The 23,952-nt window shown below is 47.1% G+C and overlaps 1 protein-coding gene and 1 non-coding gene across 3 annotated transcripts in view; both read left to right on the plus strand.

Annotated features, from left to right (window-relative positions):
* LOXHD1 (lipoxygenase homology PLAT domains 1) overlaps positions 1-23,952 on the plus strand; it is a 151,338-nt gene that overhangs the window by 43,085 nt on the left and 84,301 nt on the right. For both annotated transcript variants that reach the window (XM_044240992.1, XM_044240993.1), the window contains exons 6-12: positions 678-826; positions 10,074-10,197; positions 12,574-12,824; positions 13,858-13,993; positions 14,563-14,723; positions 15,729-15,815; positions 16,249-16,384. In XM_044240992.1, coding sequence (XP_044096927.1) covers positions 678-826; positions 10,074-10,197; positions 12,574-12,824; positions 13,858-13,993; positions 14,563-14,723; positions 15,729-15,815; positions 16,249-16,384 — 1,044 coding nt within the window. The remainder of the gene's footprint in view (positions 1-677; positions 827-10,073; positions 10,198-12,573; positions 12,825-13,857; positions 13,994-14,562; positions 14,724-15,728; positions 15,816-16,248; positions 16,385-23,952) is intronic.
* Positions 11,667-11,807, plus strand: LOC122903774. The gene has a single exon (XR_006384002.1). It is a non-coding gene; the product is annotated as a U4 spliceosomal RNA (small nuclear RNA).

Consider the following 23,952-nt stretch of genomic DNA (forward strand, 5'->3'; position numbering starts at 1 on the left):
AAGACAAGAGGCTGATACAAGCCAGACAGGACCTCAGCTCTCAGGATGGAGGTGTACCTGGGTTCACGAGGATGGGAACTCCAGACTAAAACAGAAAGCATAAACCCAGTTATGGACCTGGGCGCAAGCCCCATGCAGGGCACGTTTCTGCCTTGACTAGAGGTTGGAGGGGTTTAGAGTCTGGAGATCTCAGGATAAAGCTCTCTGTGTTGACTTCTTAAAAAAATTTAACAGGGGCGCCTGGGTGGCTCAGGGGGTTAAAGCCTCTGCCTTCAGCTCAGGTCATGATCTCAGGGTCCTGAGACAGAGCCCCATATCGGGCTCTCTGCTCAGCAGAGAGCCTGCTTCCCCCCACTTCTCTCTCCACCTGCCTCTCTGCCTACTTGTGATCTCTCTCTCTGTCAAATAAATAAATAAAATCTTCAAAAGAAAAATTCAACATCATCGTTCGAGTGACTTTAGGTTCAGAGCAAAATGGAGTGGAAGTACAAAAAGTACCTACGTACTTTTCAAATAAATAAATAAAATTTATTTATTTAATTTGTCCCCCCCTCCTACCGCCTCCCACCATGTTGACTTTTGAGACCACCCTCAAGTGGGCACATGATTAAGCTTAGAAGTGGGTTTTTCCTCTTCCTCTGGTCTCCTTTGTAAGTTTCTTACGTGTGTGTTTACAGGGGAGCGTCGGCTGGAAAATGAAAAGGACAACTTTGAAAGGGGGGCTGAAGACAAGTTCATGCTAGATGCTCCAGATCTGGGGCAGCTGATGAAGATCAATGTCGGCCACAACAACAAGGGTGGGTCTGCAGGTTGGTTCCTGTCCAAGGTAGGTTCAGTGGCCTGTTTTCCCTGTTGCCTGGGAGGGGGAATTCTGGCTCTTCGGGGGGCCTATTTCAGCCCTAACCTCCCTCTCGTGGTCTGTCTCCACTCTTCTGCCTAAGCCTGCTGGCCAACCATGTTGCCCAACTCCCAGCCTCCCAGACCCTGTGCATGCTACCACCTTCTCCGAAAGCCTGGGGCTCCCATCCCAAAGTAGCCAGGGCCTGATCGCCCTTCAAGACTCAAGCTCTCCCTGACTCCAGCCCACCAGAACCTCTCCCTCCCATCAATGTTTATAACCCTGCCTGCTTAGGGCGTTCATCAGACCCTAAGTTTTCTTGTGACTTATCTTGGGCTCTTGCCATGCCACATCTGCATTTTGGTGCCTCCTAATCTTACCAACCCAAGAGAAAGGTGTGAATCCAGAAGAAAACCAAAAGACATCTGAGCTGCTAACCATATCCAGTTCAAAGTTTGTGGGGAGAGCTCATGCCCCTGGCTCTCTCTTGCCTTGCCCTGATTTTGAAGGCAAGACCCCTCAGACTCCCTCTCAGCCTGTTGTTCATTCTAATCCCTTCTAGCAAACTCTTGGCTGCAATTTTAAACCTACAGCAGATTAGAGAGAGAAAGAGTCATTGTACTATGTAGGGCTATTGAGGACTACAGTGGGGACTCAGAAGATACGGGCTACCAGCCCTTTGCATATATTCCCTTTCCTGAGGCTATCAGTATATTTCAGAGCATTGCAGAATGATAGGGAAAGGTTGCTGTAGAATATATATTTGAAAAATATTTTGAGAAAGATCTTATTGCTTCAAACAGAAACCACTCAGATTTATAACACTTTGACTACAGAGAATGAGGCTGTCTAACAGCTGGGGTTTTGTTAGTGTTTAACTTCATTATCTTCTTATGTCAGCAGTGTTTGGCTACAATTATTAATTGAAGAGCAGCGCTACGTAACTGGGGCTTCTTTTTCTCATCTCACACAAAATCCAGATGTGGTCAGCTCGGGGCTGGTGCAGCTGCTTTTAGGCCCCCGCTCTCTTGCTGTGTCACTATCCTGGGCACTGTGGCTTTCACCCCCAAACTACTCCCCACTTGTTGCCTCATGATCACATGATGGCTGCTGAACCTCTAGCCATCTTATCTGTGCTCCAGGCAGGGAAAAAAGGGAAAAACCAAAGGAGAAAACCATTTTCTTTTTTTCTGGCAAGTATTGCTTTATTTTGAGAGACACACTGCCCTCCTTGGGCTTTCTGCCTACATTTCATGGGCCAGAAACGAGTCGTGTGGCCACTCTAGCTACAGCAGAAAGTAGGACAAGTGGCTGGCTTTCCATTCTTTGTAGCAGAAGTAGGCTAAGAAGAAGGTGCTTGGGAAAGGGCTGAGTGAGCACCCTCGCATGTCTGCCACACTCCTCCTGACTAGGCTGGATAGCTCCCGAGGGTACCACCCCAGCTCTTGGCCTGGCTTGGGGCATGAGTTGGTGAAGCGAGGGGTGCCAAGGTTCCTTTGGGAAGAAGGGAGGTTTCCTGGCCCTAAGAGTAGCCAGCCTGGTGCTGAACAGGGTTCCAGGGGGCTAAATGCTGTTTGGATTGGAGAAGAAATGGGGCAGGAGTCCAGAGCCCTAAGTAGCCTGTGAACAGGCAGAGTTGTGTCTTCAGGGAGGAGAAGGGAGAGAAGGCAGGGGCGGGGGGGGGGGGTTGGCGCACAGGTCAGGTACCTCAAAGCCCTGTCCCTCCATCCTGGGAAGGAAGACAGTCTGGGTGAAGACCCTGGGCTAGTGCACAGAGCTGCAAGGTGCACCCCAGGCCTGAGTGTGGCCTTGACAAGGTTTTGCACCCACCCCCTCCCCACCGCCAGGTCAGGCTCCTTCTTGGTCACATGGGCCCACTTTTCCCGACATGCTCTCCTCAGAAACTTCACAAACGAGGTGGCAGATTTGCACGCCAGAACAGGCCCCTTTATTGTCTTCATGCTCAAAGGAAAGGGCAGCTTGGCAGAGTGAGAACATGGTTTTTTCCTTTTCTTTTTTCCCTTTAAGATGTTGTAAATCTCATTCCATTGCCTTCTGAAATTTGGTATCGAAGCCAAGGGGATTTTTGTTTCTTTCAGGATTGTCTGTTTTATTTATTTATTTTTTTCAGCCAGAAGGCTTTATATAAATATAAAACGTATATAATTCTTTATATTTGTAATAAGAAATCTAGAAGAGGGGGACTATGTTAGTTCATTTATAATCCCGTCCTCTTTCCCTTCCTCCCTCCCTCCCTTCTTTCCTTCCTTCCTTTTGCTTTTATTTTTAATTTCTCAGGGACATGATTAGGCTTTACTTTGATGCAAAGGATACTTATTTATTTATAATTTATTTATTTATTTATAGCTCAGAAAAGAGATCTCCTATTATATACCAGATTCTTGCCTGGATAGCATCTGTTCTGGCCTCTTCTTTGGGAGCACCATTAGCCATTTATAGGATCTTGGTTCTCTGCTTTGTAAAGCTCTCTGCTTCCCTTTGACTCCTTCCCTCCTCTGTGCTTTGCATCCTGTGAGCCCCCCCTGCGCCTTCCCCCACCCCCTCATTGACTGGCTCTTCCAAACTATCAGGTCCATTCCTTTCTCCTGTCAATGTGCATTTTAATTCTGAATGTTCCTATTATTTTTTTCTTCTTAAAAACATGATGCATATTCATTGTAAAAAGTTAGGAAATACAAATAAACAAAAAAATGAGATAAACTTAAGCCACCACGATTTTACCACCCAGAGATAACCAGTCTGCATATCTTGGTGCATACCCTCCAGCTATTTTTCTGTGAATCTATATACATATATCTTTGTTTATAAAATGTCGTCACCATTAACAATGTTTTACAGCTGCTTTGTTTCCACTTGGAAATAGATCTTGCGGATATCCCCATGGTATTTCAATAGAATGACATGAAAGTCTTTACAGTGTAGTTTTTTAATGAGTGCTCTAGTATTTCAGTGCACAGATATACCATGATTTATGAAACTGACCCTCTTTTGTTGAACATCCCTTTCCTCAGCATTCCTCATACTATAAAGAGTGCAGTGACACACATCCTTGTAGTTTATCTTTATACACATCTAGAATTATTTCTTACGATAAATTCCCAGGAGTTGGTTAAAGGACTCACAGGATGGTGAGAACTTGACGGATTTGCTGCCTTTTGGTTTTGATACCTTTCCTTATTGAGTCTAGTTCCCTTTAATACCATCTTTTGCCCTGCTGTCCTTAAAGATGTGTGGTCCTATTTCATAAAGACCAAAACTTCTTGTACTCCACGAAGCATGCCCACTTTCCTGAATCCTGGTACTGTATGCTGTGTGGGACCCCTGGCAGAGTTCTACCTTTCTTTCTTTGGAATGATGTTTCCACCTTCCCCTCTGCCCTTCCCCCTCCCTTCTTCTTTCTTTCCTTATTTGCTAATCAGACACTATTTTGAACCGGAAGGCCAAGCAGGCTACTTTCAGCGTGAGATCGATTCTTCTCTTTGCGGCTGTCACATTTGCAGGGGTGAGGTCAGGGCCCCATGTGCCTGCTCCCCACCCCCAACCCCACCCCAGTACCAAAGCAGGTGTCCCCCTCCAAGGTGTGCTGCCTTCTGAAAAGCTCCTAGCAGCCTGTTCCTCTACCTTAAGCCAAACCAGAATGCTTCCTGGGGATAAGACAGAAGACACCTCCGGCACTCTGTGGGCGAGTGTGCTGGATTTCCTTGCTATTTTCCTGAGAAAGGGAGGAAGGAGGGCTTTAGGTCCCAGGCACGGTGGGTGCAAGTGGGCAGCCAGAGGCTAGGGAAAGGCACTTTGTGATTAGGCCGTGGACAGCCAGCTCTAGCATCCTGTCTCTCTCACATTTCGCGTTGCGCTGTCCCTCCTCTGCTCACTCTGATGGATCTGCGGGCCCGCAGCTCCCCAGGGATGCCAGTAAAAGGGGCTGTTGAACTCACTGTGTCTCCAGATTTGACACTTGCAGAGCAAGTGCTCCTGGTCCTCGAAACTGCCAGGCTGTTTGCCTTAGACTTCGCATGACAACCTCTCTTTTGGTGTTTACCTTTACGGGCTTGGTGGGATAAACCTAAAATCCAGTATAATTGACCCATTCATAGGTGGTCTCCCTTCTAGTCATCTGCCCACGTGTGCTTCTCAAGCGCACAGGGTGCGCTTCAGGGTGACCTGAAGCCTCAGGGTGACCCACACACCCTTCTGCCCTGCCTCTGCCTCTCCCGGAGCTGGGGGCGCTGGCATCCTTCCCCACCTCTTGCCCCTACCCATGGCTTGGGCCTCCGTGTCTGGTTAGTCCACAATTTTGATCAACTCAAATGGTCAGTGTGGTTCAAAGACCACTTGGGAAGAGCCACAGTCACAGGATGGAACATCACACACCAACAGGTCCTGTCCTTGGTCCATCTGCTGCAGTAAACAGATTGGCCCAAGGCCCTGTGGCTCTTCAGTGGCAGGCTTGTCCATACCCCAGGTCCTCTGGACTCCCAGCTGGGACTCCCTCCACAGTGTCACGTGTTAGTCCCGATGAGGAGATCGCCACTGGTGCCCCCCGGGGGTGTTGGCACAGCCTGCACCGCCGGCCCTGGTAGGACAAGGAGACAGAGGCCCCTGGAGTCGAATTCAGGGATGGCAAGAAGCTCGGTATGTCCTTCCCTTACCAGTTAAAACTCAACAGTCAACAAACATTTATGTGGCCGCCAACTGCAGTCGTTATGATAAACATCGTTCTGCTCCTTAAAAGAGTAAGACAAGGGGTGCCTGGGTGGCTCAGTTGTTAACGGCCACCTTAAGCTCAGGTCAAGATCCCAGGGTTCTGGGATCGAGCCCACATTCCCTGCTCAGTGGGAAGCCTGCTTCTCCCTCTCCCACTCCCCCTGCTTGAGTTCTCTCTCTCGCTGTGTCTCTCTCTGTCAAATAAATAAATAAAATCTTAAAAAAAAAAAAGTCAAGTCCCTAAAACAATCATACCTATTCTGCTACAAGGGTATCATATCCCAAACTTTCAGGGAGAGCCCAGCTTTCAGTGAACAAACATTCTGTCTTGGGATCCCCACAAATAGAGTAGTGTTGATCGGACCAGATTTCCTGATTGGGACACCAGAAATCAGAATGACCATGACTTTAATGCAAAGCAGGAGATAAAAAGTCTTGAGTAAGGTACAAACAAAGGTTGTGGGGGTAAGCTGTGTCTCACGGGGCACCAGGGGGGTCCCCTGGGTAGGGTTTTCCCCGGAGGGACAGGGAGGAGGACTCCTGTGGACAGAGGAGGTGGGGCTGGAGTGTGGGGCACAGATGCGCAGTAGCGCTAGGCCAGAGCATGGGGTTCAGCAGACTGAGAAGTGGGGAGTAAATTAGAGAGGTGGGTGTGGGCCGGGTCTCTGCAGATCTGATCATAATAAGCCATCAGAGGTCTTTGTTGGCCAAGGTAGAGCAGTGGTCTGAGATGGTGATGAGGGAGTAGGTGGGTATGGGTGGGCTCAAAGGAGAGGAGGTACAGAGGAAGAAGAGAATGTTAGGGTGTCACCATTCAAAGGCTGACATTAACAGTTATTTATATTATCTGACAGAGTTTTTCAGTATGATGACTGAGAAACCTCGAGCCTGAGGGGAAGGATAGCCTCACGACAGAAAGAAAATCTCACCTTTCTTTGGTGGGCCTCAGTTTCCCCCATAGAATACTCTCTCACTCCTCCATGAGCCTGGATCTTCCCTGCTAACTCCTAGATGCTGAGATTTGTTTTAAAGTCAGTTCACAAGCTCTGAAAGTCTTCTTCCTTTTTTTCTGCTGTGTTGAAACTTACCTGTCCTTTGCCCTATAATCTTAGAACTCTAAAAGGGAGCCACAGTTCAGCAGTGGCTCTGGGGAGGTGGTGACGGCTGCTCCCAAGTCATGGGCCACTTCTACCGGATTACCTATGTGCATTTTTAAAGGGAAGACTGAAAATTCCTTGAAAGCAGAGGCATGTTTTACGTGCACTGCCGGCCGTTGTGGCTGGCACACAGCGGGAACCTTCTTCAGCCCCCTCCGATTGTGCGAATCCTGGGCATCTTGGCACGTGGGTGAGAGTGAGGAGACCCGTCACCCTCCTCACGCCGCTCCGTGTGTGCGGAAGGGTTCGCTTCTGCACAGAACAGGCCTCTGTTCCAGTAAGTTCATATGAAATTGGGGGAAGTTATTCCAGTACAGAGGGGTAGAGCAGTTATGAGTCACAGCTGACACGCCACATCCACCTAAAAGCTGCCGACCCCGGGCCCACTCCCTGGGCTCATCCACACGTGTTTACCCCGGGGGGTACTGGGGGTGCGAAAATGGAAGCCCCGAGGCCCTGGATCATTTGGGAGTGTCTGTGAACCGCAGTAAAGAACAGGGAAGAGCTGACCCTGCTTGGCGGCTCCATCTTTTCCCCTTCTCCTTCGGGACAGTGGGACCTTCCTGGCTTTCCCCATTGGCGGGTCTCACCTTATGACTCCGCTGTGTCCTTGGTGCTGCTGAAGACAGTGGGCTCCAGCACGGACAGGCCTCACCTCCCCAGGGGCTCATGAGCCCAGCTTTCCCTCTTGCCTCTGAGAAGGCAAGCCCTGCCTGTGGGCTTGTCTTCTGAGGGAGGGTATGGCCCCAGGAGATAACGTTCTTGTTTTTTATTTGGTCATTGTTTCTGTCTGTCCGAATGTCTCTCTCTCTCTCTCTCTCACACACACACACACACACACTCTCTCTCTCTCTCTAGGCGTGTGCTTCTCTCAGTCATGGGGAAGGGGATTTCTATCTCCCCAGTCTTCTACAACGTTCTCTGCCTTAACAACAGAATCCGTGAAGCCACGCTCTGGTAGGAACACCGACAAACATTTTCTTCTGTTGAAAAAAAAACCATTCCTGAGATATCCTGAATTCTTCCAAGTAATGCCTTGAAAACTCAGAGGTGTCTGGGCAGGTGATGAACAGAAATGGGAAAGCTGCCCCCTCCTCCCTTAGAAGGGGCCCTTGGGAGTGCCCTTCTGAGCAACAGCGGTCAGGAGTCAGCCAGGAACCCCGTCAGCAGAGGCCAGAAATGCCTCTGGGAGAAGCTGTGCCCCCTCTCCCTGGCTAGTCTCTCCATACATTGGTCATTTCCTTCCCTGCCTCCACCTCTCCGCTCCTTCCCACTGTGAGGTGCTCCCAGATATTTGGCTCTAGGGGAGCCAGCCTCCTCCAGCTTCATCCTGCAGACCTGGCGGCCACGAATTTTCATAGATGATTGTTTCCACATTGTAATACGCACCTGGAAAATTTTTAGAACTGTCCATGGACTTTTATACTTTCTGTACCAGTACTTAAATCTGTATCTTCTCTCTCGGCCTTTCTTTGTATTCAGTATTTTTGGAGACTCTAGTTTTAACATCTTGGTTGTTATTCAAAAATTTATGTTTCAAATATCACCTCTTTCCTTTGTGATTCAGCTAGTTTTGTCCTGGAGAGGTGTTAAATGGTGCCCGTTCCATTTTTCAGACTAGCTGAACTTCTCAGGTCAGGAATTTCCATCAGACACCAGGCCAGTAGAAGGCCCTTATTGATGACAGCTCCGTGGGCTGGGAGGGTGCTGCTCTGGCTCCCGAAACCGTGGCTGGCACACTTGTCTGTGTGAACATTTAAATACAGAGATGGTGAAGCTGTACATCTAGGTTTATTAGTAAACTTGACAGCCTATCTGATAAACTAGGTTCTATCTTCCTTCACTTTGCTTTTCCAGCTCTGTGAGTGTCAGAGTAAGGGGGATAGGAGGCAGGCTGAAGCCTCAGACCTTTGTCATTGACTAACTCTAACATGGAGATGAAAGCCACAGAGAAATGTGCAGACAGGAGAGTTGGGAGAGGCTGGACTTCAGTGGCAGAAGTCTCTCTGGGCTGTGCCACTGTGGTCTCCAGGTACTCAGCTTGAGAGTACAATCAAATTGGCAGGCTCTGAAGGGTGACTCACACCAACCAAACTCACAAGGGCCTGATTTATAAACCAAAGCCGGAATGTTGATTTATCGGAGGAGAGAAGCCTGGTAGGACAGTGGCTTCTAATCACTCACTCAGGCCATTGGTTCCCCTTAATGGTTGTGTCCTCAGGAAGACAGTCCTTGGCCCAGAAGTTTCTCTAATGAACATGGAATTAAAACAAGGTGAGATGACATAGGCAGCACACCACAGACACTTTGATATTAGGCAATGAGTTTTTCATTGAAATCAGAGCCCCTCTCTCTTGGGCAGTGTTGGGACCACCTGGGCAGACATGTCCACTTACCCTGCACCGTGCTATGCATGGAGGGCATGTTCTAGTGATGGACCAGTCTGCTTATCTTAGAGTGGGTTTTCAGTTGGGTTCCTGGGACATTTGGGAAGGTCCCTCGGCTCCTGGTAAACTCTGAAAGACGCCCCCTCCCCCACCCCTTATCTGCAGCCTCACAAGCCTACCTCACCTTGTGAGTGCCCTGGAGGAAGCTTCATAGATGGCTGATTCCATTAGCTTCCCTGTCCATGGCTGATGTTTTCTGACCTCATCACCAGATCTCAGGATTCTGTGTGCCTGATTTAGGGCTCATAGTTCTCCTTGCATGGACTCTGCTTCTCTTCAAGAAGGTTAGGGTCCCAACCTTCAGCAGGTGGGGAAGGTGATGCTCTTGTTGAAGTCTGCAAATCTAGGCTTCACTTTTTTAGTATATGTGCTGCTGAAGCGAGCACCAAATCTAGGCTTCACGCTTGGGTCTCACAGGCTACATCCTGCCAGATTTCCTGCATTCAGTTTTTTAAATGATCTGCAGCGGAAGAGGGAAGAGTGATTCAGTTGTTCAAGTGGGAAGTCATTGCCAGTCATCGTCACATGCCTCTCAGTGCTTTGTGCCAGGTGTGTCCTTGTGAGAAGCTTTGAAGGGCCACTAAGAAGGTGGGAGTGTATTCTCTCTCTCTCTCTCTCTTTTTTTTTCTCAAGTTTTATTTGTTTATCAGAGAGGGAGAGAGAGAGCACAAGTAGGGGAAGCAGGAGGCAGAGGGAGAAGCAGACTCTCCGCTGAGCAAGGAGCCCGATGCGGCACTCCGTCTCAGGACCCCGGGATCGTGACCTTAGCTGAAGGCAGACGCCTTCTGAGCCATCCAGGCATCCCGAGAGTGTATTCTCAGAATTCACCCAGGTGGTGGAGGGATTCGATCACCAGGTGAGCCCTCCATGACCCTGGTCATCCCCTCCCTCTCTTCTTCTTCCCAGATTATCATTGAAGATATTGGGAACAAAAGGAAATATGACTTCCCTCTTAACCGCTGGCTGGCCTTGGACGAAGATGACGGCAAAATCCAAAGGGATATCTTAGTAGGCGGAGCTGAGACCACAGGTAGAACTGAAGAAAGGGGAGGCCCAATTGGCTGACACTTCGGTTTCTGCCTGAGGCTCCATGATCTTGTGCATGCGCCTGGAGGCTGGCAATTGAGTGGGAGCCAGCCACTCCTCCTGCTCTTGAAAGTCTTCTATCCCTTTGGGCTGGAACCTGGGGCTCTGCTGATGCCAGAGGAAGTGGGGAGATGCCCCTGAGCAAATACTAACATCCCAGGGCAAAAGAGGTTATCCACTGCATACAGCCGGGATGGGAACTCCTATTCCATCAGACGTTTATGAGGATATGGATTGGCCCTTACCTCCTCCTACTGTTGAGTGCTTACTATACGCCGGGCCCTCTGCTAGGCACCTGACCCACTTCAGCTCCTTTAATCCTCACAGTGACTATAGCATAGGAACTGTTACCGCTTCCATTTCACAGATGAGCAAACTGAGTCACATAGCTGTTAAGAGACCTGTCCAAGGTCACAGCTGGTACGTGACAGATCCAGGATTTGATCTGCCACCTAAATCTCTATGCTGTATGAATTCCACAGAAAACGTGCAACTCCCTGCATGGGAGGTCATGGATGTTTGAGCAAGTCAGGGTTGTGAATGTGCACACCTGAGAACGTGCTCTGCTACAAAGCCTCCTGTTGCCCTCCACTGCACAGAGAATATGTCCAAGTTCTGGGGCACCATGTGCAAACTGCCCACAGTACAGCTCCGGCTCTCGGGAGCATCTTTCAGCATCTTATCTCCCCACTTCCACCTCCCCAGCCATCCCCCTCCACCTCATCCATACACTTGTCCCTCTTTCCTGAACCTATGCCCAATTACCCCATTTCCTCCTCATCTACCTGTCTTCTCAGCTGCCCCCCACTCTCCTCCCCTACTTCAGACATGCCTTCCCCTCCCCTCCCTGCTGGCCTTACTCTTTCTCTCTCTTTATCTTTAGAACATCTTTCTCCTCAGACTATGATGCCATTTCTCTTTTTCTCTGTGCTACCCGCCACTCCTTTGGAGTCCTCCCTCCTTCCTGTGGGTAGGACATGCCCTTCCTTTGCCCTTTACTATGACTGCTCTCAGGAAATCCAGGGTGCCCCTGCTCCAACACCTTTCAACCTCACACATCATTTGTAACTGAGGCTTGCAAAGTATTTACTTAAAAACAGATACCAGAATGGGTCTGCTATGACCTCCTTAACCATGTTACTCTTCCTGGTCCCCAGGGGTAGAGGAGCAGAAGAAATGACCGCCAAGGGCTGGGGATGGCTGGTAGCTTGGGCCATGGGCAGACATCCTGGGTCTGTGTGTTTTGGAGAAGTGGAGCCGGAGACCCCCTCTTTGAGGGCAGGGGCCACCTTCCCCATATTCATAGTCTCCTTGAGGCCTTGCAGGTAGTAAGCACTCAGTCAGCATTTGATGAACAGAGGAGGGTGTAAATGTCTAAATGAGGGAGGCATCCGCAAAGCCACACGTGCTAGCTCCAATGAAAAGTGGCAGTATCGTAGCCAATGAGGTTTATCCGAGGCGCGATTATTGCTAATTAAAAAGCTGGGATTTTCATTTCCCTGGGCTCTGGGGCTAAGGGTGGGCCTGGGGGTAGGGTGGAGGGCTGTGTGCAGGTTCGGGAGAACTAACAAGGACTAAACGGCCATTGCCTTTGACTCCAGAACATAATGAAGGGAGGCCAGACCTTAGCAGAGCTTCCTGTCCAGATGCTTGTCTTCAGTGTTTCCTCTTACTCAGCCCCATCCGAGAGCTTAATTATCCTTTGCTGGTGCTTGCCCAGAACTTCATGTCCTCATCTTGCCTCCTGAGTGACCAAAACCCCACAGGGCCCAACTACAGTGTTCTCTCGTTCCCTCATTCTTCCCTCATCCCACCATGTCAGGTAGCCAAGGAGGACACTAGTGCCCTCTATTAAAAGTTGTCTTTTTTAAGTTACGAGCAAAAGACCAAACAAAATGAATCAGATAGCCCTGGATATAAATCTCCATTAATGGAGTTGGCTGTTATAATTAAATCAGACTTAACAGAATTCATCCGGCAGCTATTAATAATAGGCACATGGTAATTAATGTTAATAGCAAGTACTATTCTCAGCCAACTCAAATTCTGCCTTCTCTTTGTTAGTTCTTATAATCAGGGCTGGCAGCTTCTCAGAGTAATCCCTGCAGTTTATTCTGAAACTCAGATGCATGGACACACAAACTCTGAAAAAGATACCATGAAGCGGAGAGGGGCACTGGATGTCATCTGGGGCAGGAGGCAGGGAGGGTTGAGGATGTATGGAGGAGGGAGGGCCTAGGGAGGCTGGAGCCGGTGGGGGGCGGGGTGTGGATTTTGTAACCAGCTGGCACTTTCTCCTCCCCTGTGGCTTCTACACCAGCTATCTCGTATGTGGTCACCGTCTTCACTGGGGATGTCCGGGGGGCTGGGACCAAATCCAAAATCTACCTGGTCATGTATGGGGCCAGAGGGAATAAGAACAGTGGGAAAATCTTCCTGGAAGGCGGTGTGTTTGACCGTGGCCGCACAGACATCTTCAACATCGAGCTGGCTGTCCTCCTCAGTCCCCTGAGTCGGGTCTCCATTGGGCACGGCAATGTGGGCGTCAACAGAGGCTGGTACTGCGAGAAGGTAAGGGATGCTCCCCGGGGGTGGGGGAGACCTTTCCTGATTCAACCCCTCTTCTTTAATTTGCAAGTACAAATGCTGACCTGCTTCCTGCTTCCTACTTACTTTGGACCAGTGACAGAGCACATGGGCAGGCCCTTTCATTGGGCAGTTGGGTTGGTAATGTGACCATCCACCTTGTTTTGCTTATGGTCAGGAATGAGGGCTGTTCTATGCATGCAGCCAAGGGCCAAACGCAGATGCTAGCTGGTAGTTATAAACTGTCCCGATTCTTGGGGTTGTTTCACTTCAGCTTATAAATCTCTCAGTCAGCAAGTATTTTGGGGTCTCCTGGGTGGCTCACACAGTTAAGTGTCTGCCTTCAGCTCAGGTCATGATCCCAGAGTCCTGAGATTAAAAAGAAGGTAAAGCTGAGAATCTAGCAGAGTGAATAGTCAATTCTTGGCTGATAGAAAATTTTGTAGTGTCACAAGAACATTCCTTTGGGCATACCTAATGTGAGGGAGTGAGTGACCTAGGCTGGGTGCACTTCTGAGTTCTAAAACCATGAGCTGAGAATGTGAGTAGAATAGAGAAAGTATGGGAAAGAGGTTTGTATGGGTTCAAGCCCAGAAGAAAGTTGTTTATTTTTGTGTTATATTCCAGATATTCATTCCCTTTTGTGTGATCAACCTTTTTTTCTACAGAAAAATAAAGGGAATTAATTTAGTATACTAGTTCATCTGGTTTGGACTGAGATTTTTATGATATGCATAAAGAAATACAGTGTTCAAAGAGGGTGTTGTGTGTAGGGGGAAGAATTTGAGATTTGGGCTGATAAATTGGAGGATGGATGATAGCTACTTGGGAAGACTCCTTGGAGGAGGTATTTTTTGGTCTAAGATTTAATGAGACCAGCAACAGGAAGAAAAGTGCCATTCCCTGAGAATCCTAATGTAGACCACCTTAGCATGAAGAGCTTGTCAAACATTGTCAGGAGGTCCCAACCAGGGCACCTGCTGCAGGAGACTCATGATCTGCACCACACCCCTTCCAGGTGGTGATTCTGTGCCCCTTCACCGGCATCCAGCAGACCTTCCTTTGCCGCAACTGGTTGGATGAGAAGAAGGTGGATAGGCTGATCGAGAGGCAGCTCTACGAGATGGTGTCTCTCAGGAAGAAGAGGCTGAAAAGTAGGTGGTGAGGACCCAGAGGCTGGTGTCCTCCCAGACAGGGCCAGCAGAGGCCAGGATGTCAGCCCCCTGGGCAAGAGCTCTGCTGTGAAGGAGTGCACTTCTGCTTCTCAGTTCTCCTCTAAAGAGGAAGGGAATGGGCCCCGCAGGAAGCCCGTCTCTCCAAGGTACAGGCCACACAGAGTTACACAGTCAGCACCATGGCCAGGACCCCATGACCCCAAACTGAATAACCTGCTGTGATGGGCTAGAAGGTGAACGGAATGGTTCAACATAGCGCACTCTGAATATACACAGGGTGCAGGGAGTCAACTCTTTTTCCTATTTAAAACACACTATAGGCTTTTGCCATTAAAAGGATCATTGAGGTACCCTTTTTCAAGCAGCAAAGAATCCTGGGCTCCCTAATATTGGCACCTGTTAGAATGGGTTTCTGAGAGTGTGCCACACCTGTGCATGGTCTGTGCTTCAGTCCTAAACACCTTTGACTTGCTTCTCTTCCCCCACTGGTAACATAAAAACTCTTTACTCTTGAAGTCTTTATGGGACAACTTGACATGTCTTTGCAGAATTCCCTTGGTCCCTGTGGGTCTGGACAACCGATTTGAAGAAAGCTGGTACCAATTCTCCCATCTTCATCCAGATTTATGGGCAAAAGGGGCGGACGGACGAGATTCTCCTGAATCCCAACAACAAGTGGTTCAAACCCGGCATAATCGAGAAATTTAGGGTAGGAAGGAAGTGTAATGGGGGCGGGAGGGAGGAGGAAGGAGGAAGGGATGTAAGAGGTATTTGTCATGCGGATGGTTTTCTAAGCCAGATTTTGAATCACGTTTGAAGACAAGCGGGTGCTACACAAAATTCAGGCCCCTGCAAGGGGTAACCAGAGTGATCTATTGATTGAAAGGCGTCCCCTTGGGGTCTGGCCCTTCTCCTGAATCAAACACTTCAGAACCAAGCCTGGGAGAAAGAAGCAGGTATAGAATTTTCTTCAGGAGCCTAGAAGCTTGGGGAATCATTGTAGAACAGAGACCCTGAGCACATTAGTGTCAAACTGCCTGATCTGAACTGAATTAGAGAGTGAGTAGCAAATTGAGAGGAAAGTATAAATAGTAGAATATTTTAAAAGAAATTTAGCTTTAAATTTCTGATGTGTATATAACTAGAGCAAGGCTTGTTTTGCCAACAGAAGTGTGCTCTGACCTTTAGGTGAGAATGATTTGTAATTTTCAGCTGTCTTCCCAGAGCACCCCACTGCTGCTTCTGCTGCACACTCACTTCATTGCTCTTCATGTATTTGTCTTCCCGGCTAGACTGCAGGCCCCTAGGGAAAGGGCACGACTGCTGTATTGATCTTTTTGTCTGTTTTAGTGCCCAGTGGAGTCCTGGGGCTGTGGACCTGTGCTAATTTGCAGGGTTGCCGAATGGGTTTTGTTACTGGGAGTTTATTGCTTGGAAGATTTTCTTTATTCTGGATCCTACTGTGGGTCAGTTATTTTTGTTCGGTTTCACCAGGCCAGACTGAACCTGGGCGCTACACAGCTGTCTCGCCCTCATGTGCCCTTGGTTGCCAGGGCATGAGAGAATACAGTCTACGAGAGCGGCCTGGAGCAAAGCCATCCTCACTGCTGAAGACTCGGCCCAGAGCGGGTGCCCTCCTGGGAAGGGGTCAGCTGTGAGATAAACACAATTCACTTGACTATGTCCACCCAAACCTTGTCATTTCTCCCTGTAGATTGAGCTCCCAGATCTTGGCAGGTTTTACAAGATTCGGGCATGGCATGACAGAAGGAGCCCTGGTTCTGGATGGCATTTAGAAAGGGTGAGGTGTGCCATCCTGAGGTTTGGGAGGTGCATGGGAGAGAAACCGGTATGGTCTCTTTCTAATGACCATGTCACCTAAGTTTGCCTTTGTGTCCGTTGGGAATGGGGGTGGGTAAGCATGGGTCTCACAGTGAGACCCAAATTTGGACCTAAGACACGGGGGCTTCCTGATGGGGAGAGGACCTCCAAATTTGACTGAGAAAATGCTCAGGTATTCAAGAGACTTACCTTCTCCGCCAGTTGCCTGGCTGCTAGGCAAGCATGGGTCTCCAGGGAGCGAGAGGGATAGATGTGAAATCTGGACCACCTTCCACAAGAGACATCTCAATGGGATGGCCTTGGCCTCCCTTGGATGAGATAGCAGAATGGTGACCCCAAGGTGTGATAGATCATTGGTCCACCCTCTTGCTCACCCCAGTACTTCATTCCAGATGACCCTGGTGAACACTCTGACCAAGGACAAGTATAACTTCAACTGTAATCGCTGGCTGGATGCCAACGAGGATGACAATGAGATCGTGAGAGAAATGACCGCCGAGGGCCCGACCGTGCGGAGGATAATGGGCAGTGAGTACTGACCAGTTCTCCATCCCTGGCGAGGCGGTGGAACTCCTAGTTGGCGTGTGCGTGGGGGTCCAGCCCATGAGTGGATGGTCTCATCTGCTGTCGCTCATCACACCCCCTCCACATGCCAGCATGGAGTTAGAAAATTCCCAGCCTTCTGACTGGCTTGTGGGAATCTCTAAGGCAGGATGCCAGAGCTCTGTGGTGGTGGGTGTGGGGAAGGAAGGCGACATTTATGGCTCTTCAGGTGGGTGAGGGGATAAGAAGGATCCTCTCCAAGCAGTGCTTCTCCACAGCCTTCCTAACATTAAAGAAATATTCTCTTCAAATTATGCACAAGAGTCTCCCCAAAAGGAAGACTGTATCCAGAAGCCATGATTGGCGGCCCCGGATGAGTCCTCTGTGTCTATTTAAGGCTCATAGGAGAGGAACTAAGCTTTTAATCTGGGGTCCAGTTTGCACATTCTCAGGGCTAAAGGGAGATCATTTTGCCTCTAGATTATAGAGGCAGAAGAGACTGAGGCACAGCACATGTCCTGCCCTTTGCTCTGGCAGACATTACTGAGCAATCACAGCCTTCTCTCTCACTGAGTCTGAAATGAGTTTCAAAGCTCCCTACAGGGCACTCTAAGCAGACATTAGCAATTGATCTAAGCAGACATTAGCAATTGATCAGAATTGGCACTTAAGATAATCAACCCATTTGCTATCACTGTGGCAGTCCTAATTTTTAAATCATATAGTAATACCGCAAAATTACCAAGAGATAAGAATATATAGAAAACAATGTCACTCATCGTTCTAGTAGCTCTTCTCAATATTTGGAAAGCATCACTCCTCAGACATTTGTACATCCAGTAGAAGCTCTGTGTGTATTTGTTGAAATGATTTAAATAGAAGTAAATACTCAAAAACATAGAAACCCCACATGGCAAATATCTGTTAAGAGATCGCACCATCTAGTCATCTAATTAGGCAATGCTGGTGATTAGCACTTTCTGTCATCTACTTGAGCCTCTTCGTTTGTAATTAAAAGTGTGACCATAGGGCACCTGGGTGGCTCAGTGGGTTAAGCCGCTGCCTTCGGCTCAGGTCATGATCTCAGGGTCCTGGGATCAAGTCCCGCATCGGGCTCTCTGCTCAGCAGGGAGCCTGCTTCCCTCTCTCTCTCTCTCTGCCTGCCTCTCCATCTACTTGTGATTTCTCTCTGTCAAATAAATAAATAAATAAATCTTTAAAAAAAAAAAAAAAAAAGTGTGACCATAGCATATTTGCGTTCGAAGGCCTGGGTGGCTCAGTTGTTGAGCATCTGCCTCAGCTCAGGCCATAATCCCAGGGTCCTGGGATTGAGCCCCACATCGGGTCCCTGCTCGGTAGGAAGTCTGCTTCTTCCTCTCCCTCTCTCACTCCCCCTACTTATGTTCCCTCTCTCTGTGTCTCTGTCAAATAAAGAAATAAAACCTTTAAATAAATAAACAAACAAACAAACAAATAAATAAAATAGCCTAATGCAACTCAGGAAAACGAGGAGTTCTTGTCCTGATTATACAGTTGGAGACAGAGTCAGACCTAGAACGAGGTCTTCCGCCTCCTGTGTGCACAGGGACTATTCTCTTTTCACATTGTGTACTATTTTCTGTGGCAGCAAGTTAGCCATATCCCTGGGAACATGGTAGGTAAGAGGATTCTGCCCCAGACTGAGACTTGATTTAGCAGTGTAGCCCACTGAGGCAGAAACACTCCTGTTCTTGTCGGATCTATCCCTTCGTGTGCCAGAACAGAGCCTGCAGATGTGAACCAATGGGGAGGGGGTCTTGGGACCCAACTGCTTCCTTGATCTTTCTAACCAGTTCTCTTGACTTCAGCTCCTCATGTCCTGTTTCTGAAGTTACCGGGTGCTTTCATTCCTCAGCCTTTGCTTTCAAATTTCACAAGTGATAACTCTGATCAGTTCTCTCTGATATGGTGAGTCAGGGATCCTCAAACTTCCCTGAGTATTATCACCCAGAGAGCTTGTGGCAATGGAGTACACGGCCTCAAGCCCAGGGTTTCTGACTCAGGAAGTCCAGGGTGAGACTCGGGAATTTGTCTCATGCATTTCTAAGTGGTGCTGCTGGTGAGGAATCACTGTGCTAAGGTATTAATCACTTTCCCAGGGGATGTCAAGCTCCCCAAGTCTTGTTGCTGTTATCTGTACTTGTCCCTATTTTTTGTTTGGTTAAGTCCTGAAAATACCTGTGTATTGTCATTTTAGTGAGGTTTTTCCAGAAAGAAATCTACCATTTTTACTTAGAATGCCCAAGATGTTCTTTACCTCCATGTCCTCTTTACCTTGACTGAAGCCTGGCTTCCCCATTCCTCCAAACCTGTTTTCCCACCTCACAGACTGTGGGGCTGGTGAGGGGGGTTTTGCCAGACTCCCTCTGCACTCTCAGACACGGGGCCCATGCCATCTCATGATGTTGCCTCTGCTCCAGATCAATCCCATCTCTGGTGTCCTCTGCTTACTTTTTCTTCCACTGAAGGTGGTATAATATTTCTCTCAGTCATTCTCCAGACCCCCAACTCCTGCCATTGTTCTAGGGCAGTCTATTAATCTGCTCGGGCTCCCATAACAAAATACCACAGACTGGAGGCTTAAACAACAGAAATTCATTTTCTCACAGTTCTAGAGGCTGGAAGTCCAAGATCAATGTGTCATCAGGCTTGGGTTCTTATGAGGCCTCTTTCCTTGGCTTGTAGATGGCAGCCTTCTTGCTGTGTCCTCACACGGTCTTCCCTCTGGGTGTCCTGTTTTCTGTGTCCTAATCCCTTCTTATGTCATATTGGATGAGGACGCACCCATAGGATCTCATTTTAGCTTAATCATCTCTTTTAAAACCCTACCTCCATATTGTCATATTCTGAGATACTGGGGGTTAGGACTTTAAAAAAAAAAAAAAAAGCTTTATTTATTTATTTGACTGAGAGAGAGCACAAGTAGGTGGAGCAGCAGGCTGAGGGAGAGGGGGAAGCAAGCTCCCTGCTAAGCAAAGAACCCAATGCAGGGCTTGTTCCCAGGACCCTGGGATCATGACCTGAGCCAAAGGCTGATGCTTAACTAACTGAGTCCCCCAGGCACCCTGGGTTAGGACTTGAACATACGGATGCGGGCGTAGGGGACATAATTTGGCTGCACCCCAGAGATGTTGATTAGATTCTTTGAGAGCTATCCCTGATAATCTGCATTTTTATCAAGCATACCAAGTAATTTTTTTGCACATCAAGACTTCAGAACCTCTGTCCTATTCCTTCCAGTGATTGAGTGGAAAATCCCCTCATCCATATCCTGGTCCCAGTACCTCCCTCAGATCATCCCATGAATGAGCCGTGCACCCCCCCGGCTCAGGCTTCTGCCTCCCAGCCCTCTCATGACCTTGGTGACACGCCGCTGTATCCTGCAACTCCTTCTAGCTCCTTCTCCCCAACATTTCTCCTGGCCTGACTCATGGGTGTGTGGAGGATGGATCTTAGAGGCAAACCTATAAGAAGTCATCAAGCGGGGAGAAGAAGAGGTACTCAAAGTGGGCAAGAATTAACTAGACTAGAAAGAGGGTAAATTCAAGAGCTATTTTGAAGGTGGCTCCGACAGGACTCAGTGAGAGAATGGTGTAGAGATTCTGGCGAGATGAGTTTTCTGCCCACACTTTGGGAGAACCTTCAGGTGAGGTGCCATTTAAGCTAGGTCTTCTCTGAGTAGGGATCTGACAGACAAGGAGAGACGGTGGTAGGAAGGGTGGGGAGAAAGAGTGTGTCTGTAGGCTACATGGGTAAACGTGCAAGTCACATTTTAAACAGTGTGCAAGATGTGGGGCTGTGATAGCTCTTGGTTTTTGTCGTCTGTAATACTATCAAAGAACCATTTTAAGGGAAAAAAAAGTCTCTGGCGAACAGGATTAGATCGAAGGGCTGTCTGTTTTGGCTTTAAATGCAGTTCAATGTCTTCTTGGGGGTGGTCCTTGGCAGTACTGTCAAGCCCATGTCGACTTGGATTCCATCTCCCCGATGCTTTATCTGGCCCATATAAATTTCTGTTGTGCTTGGAACACCCCCTTATCCTCACTCACCTCTGTAGGAACTTGATCTCCTTTGGTGTTCTGGATGCTTCTTTGTAACGGTAAAGAGTTGATGGCAAGTCTCGCTTCCCCAGCTGGCACCAGGGTATCGTGAATAACGTGCTGGGTTTCCTGGCAGTCCCTTGAGTGGAAAGCCTTGAACTCACATAAAATAATACCAATTTAAAACCATTTTTGGGGCACCTGGGTGGCTCAGTTGGTTAAGCATCCAACTCTTGGTTTCTGCTCAAGTCATGATCTTGGGGTCCTGGGATCGAGCCCCATGTTGGGCTCTCTGCTCAACACAGAGTCTGCTTGTCCCTTTCCGTCCCCCTCTCCTCTTCTAGCTCTGCCACACACACACGCCAACCCCAGCATATGCATGCATGTTCTCAAAAAAATAGATAAAGATAAATAAATAGATAAAGATAAATAAATAGATAGATAAAGATAAATAAGTCTGTTACTCCGGGTTTACTTCTAAAGCAAGAGCCAGTCAAAGAAGCAATTAATGCCATGTCTGACAGCAAGAGGCTTTGAGGAGTGACCTCACTGACTAACACAGCCCAGGGACACAGATTAGACACGCACCGCTTATGATCAGGAGTTCGGTGAGATGGTAGAGCCATGCGCCCTGCACACTCCCCTGCGTTTGCAGCTGAAGTGATTACACACTGCTGATGAGTGGGCAAGGGATCACTGGACTCAACTGCTGAAAAGAGGAGCTTCTTATTAATCAGGCTGAGCTGTCATTTTTAAATTAAAGTACAAGAGGCTGTGGTAGTTACCCATTTGTTTGAAGTCTTTCACTGCTGGTGGCTAACAAGACAGTTATTTTTTAATTGTCTATGGACTTCCTGCTGAGAACGAGCTTGGGACCCCAATGGTTGGTGGGCTGGGAGGGGCCCCTGGAGAAGATCAGGAGCCCTGAGAACTTCCAGCCCAATGGACCTTAGTGCTCCTGAACAAACAGGACTGGAATTTCCAGGCAGAGAGATTGCTGTCTCCCCTCATCAGTTTGCTTCTGGGTATTGCCTGATAGTTACAGCTGAAAGAGCAGAACTGCCCTGCCTCAGGATTAAGAATAAGTGTTCCTCTTTTCCTTCTGTGCCTCTCCATTTCAGTACTCAGGCCAGTTGAGGCTCTTCTTCCCTCTTAACTGCCACCAGTTCTATCACTGGAAGCTAAACACAAAAGCATCAGCTTCATTTACGAAGAGGCTGAAGGCTGAAAACACTTAGTGTTTGCCTTGAGCAATGGTAAGTCTTCCAAGCAGTCAATGTGGGATGCTTTTCTAGTTATTTAAGTAATCTTTAATTTTTTTCAACAGTATTTTGTAGTTTTCAGAGCATAGGTTTCTCCCTCTTTTTGTTAAATGTCTTCATATTTTATTCTTTTTATGCTCTTTTGAATGGAAATGTTTTATTAATTTCCTTTTCAGATTGTTTATTGCAAAAGAATAGACCTACAATTGATTCAGGCATATTGATATACTCTACAACTTCGCTGAATTCATTTATTAGTTCAAATAGTTTTGAGTGGAATCCTCATGATTTTCTGTGTAGAGGATCATGTCATCTGTGCCCAGAGATAGTTTTACTTCTTTGTTTCCAATCTGGATGCCTAACTGCCTTGGCTAAAACCTCCAGCACTGCCTTGAAAACAAATGATGAGAGCAGATACCCTTGTCTTGTTTCTGACCTTAAAGAAAGCATCCAGTCTGTCACCATTAATTACATGTTTGCTGGGGGTGTTTCATAGATAACTTTATGGGTTGATGAAGTTCCATTTTATTCCTAGTTACTTGATGGTTTTCTTATCATAAAAGAGTGATAGATTTTGTCATGTTTCTTCTGAGTCTATTGAAATTATCATGTTATACTTTTTTTATTCTACTGGTGTGATACATTACATTAATTGATTTTTAAAACTTGTATCCTTGGGATAAATTCTACTTTGTCAAGGTGTATAATTCTTTATGTTGCTGGATTTGGTTTACTGGTATTTTGTTGGGGATTTTTGCATCCATATTCAGAAAAGAGATAGGTCTGTAATTTTCTTTTCTTGTGATTTCTGTGTCTGGTTTGGCATCAGAGTAATGCTGACCTCATAAAATGAGTTGGACATATCCTCCCCTCCAAAATTCTTTGGAAGAATTTGAGAAGAACTGGTATTAATTCTTCTTTGAATGCTTGGTAGAATTCGATAATGAAGACATTTAGGCCTGAGCTTTTCTTTCTGAATAGTTCTTTAAAATTACCAATTTGATCTTTACACTTGTTTTTTTTCCCAATTTATTTATTTTCAGAAAAACATTATTCATAATTTTTTCACCACACCCAGTGCTCTATGCAAGCCGTGCCCTCTATAATACCCACCATCTGGTACCCCAACCTCCCACCCACCCCCCGCCACTTGTTTACACTTGTTTTAAGTCTATTCAGGTATAGCCAGTTCTGATGGTCATTCTTTTACTTTCAACCTATTTGTGTCTTTTAATCTACAGGGTATTTCTGTATATAGCACATAGATCCATTACCAATTTCGCCAATCTCTGTGCAATAGGTATGACTTTTTTTGCTGTGTGACTGCTGACATCTTTCAGGCTACACTACCCCACCCCCTTCTGCCTGACATCTGGGCAGTTTGATAAGAAGACTGGATATTGCCTCCCTTAGCACTTGTGGAAAGGTCAAGCCATGCAAGAACTGACCCCCTCAATTCCCCCACAAGGGAACCCTTATCTCCTAATCACCATAAAATCTCCCTGCTTCTCAAGCCATTTTTGGACCTTCTTGGAAATATACTCTCCCAAGAACTCCTTATTAGGTGCATGATACATCTTATATTCACTCTTGGTACATGTGTGGCATCATCAGTCTTGATATCTGAGCAAATAGGGGGTGAGAGGACCCATCCTGTCTATGCAGGATGACAACTACACTCTGCCTTTTGATTGAAATATTTAGTCCATTTACATTTAATGTAATTACCAATATGGCAGGATTTATGAATGCTATTTTGCTATTTGTTTTTTATGTCTCATGTCTTTTTTTGTTCCTCTCATTTTATATTACCACTTTTTTGTGTGTTAAAGAAATATTTTCTAGAATACCATTTTAGTTCCCTTGTTTCTTTTAATATATTTTTTTGTTATTTTTTAATGGCTACCCAGAGAATTACAATTACCATCTTAACTTACAATAATCTAGTTCAGACTAATTCCAACTTAATTTCAATAATACACAAAAACTTCCCTGCAGTATAGGTTTGTTCTCTTCCCCCTCCTTTGTGCTATACTGTCATACAAATTACATCTATATACATTATCAAGCCACCAATGGAGTTTTATATTTATTGCTTTTCTGGGAATATCTTACTAGCTCCTTCATTTTAAAAAATATACTTTATTTTTTTAGAGAAATTTCAAGTTCACAGCAAAATTGGGAGGAAGGTGTGGATATTTATCATATATTC

The sequence above is a fragment of the Neovison vison genome, chromosome 3 (genome assembly GCF_020171115.1).
Source record: "Neovison vison isolate M4711 chromosome 3, ASM_NN_V1, whole genome shotgun sequence".
Taxonomy (NCBI): domain Eukaryota; kingdom Metazoa; phylum Chordata; class Mammalia; order Carnivora; family Mustelidae; genus Neogale; species Neogale vison.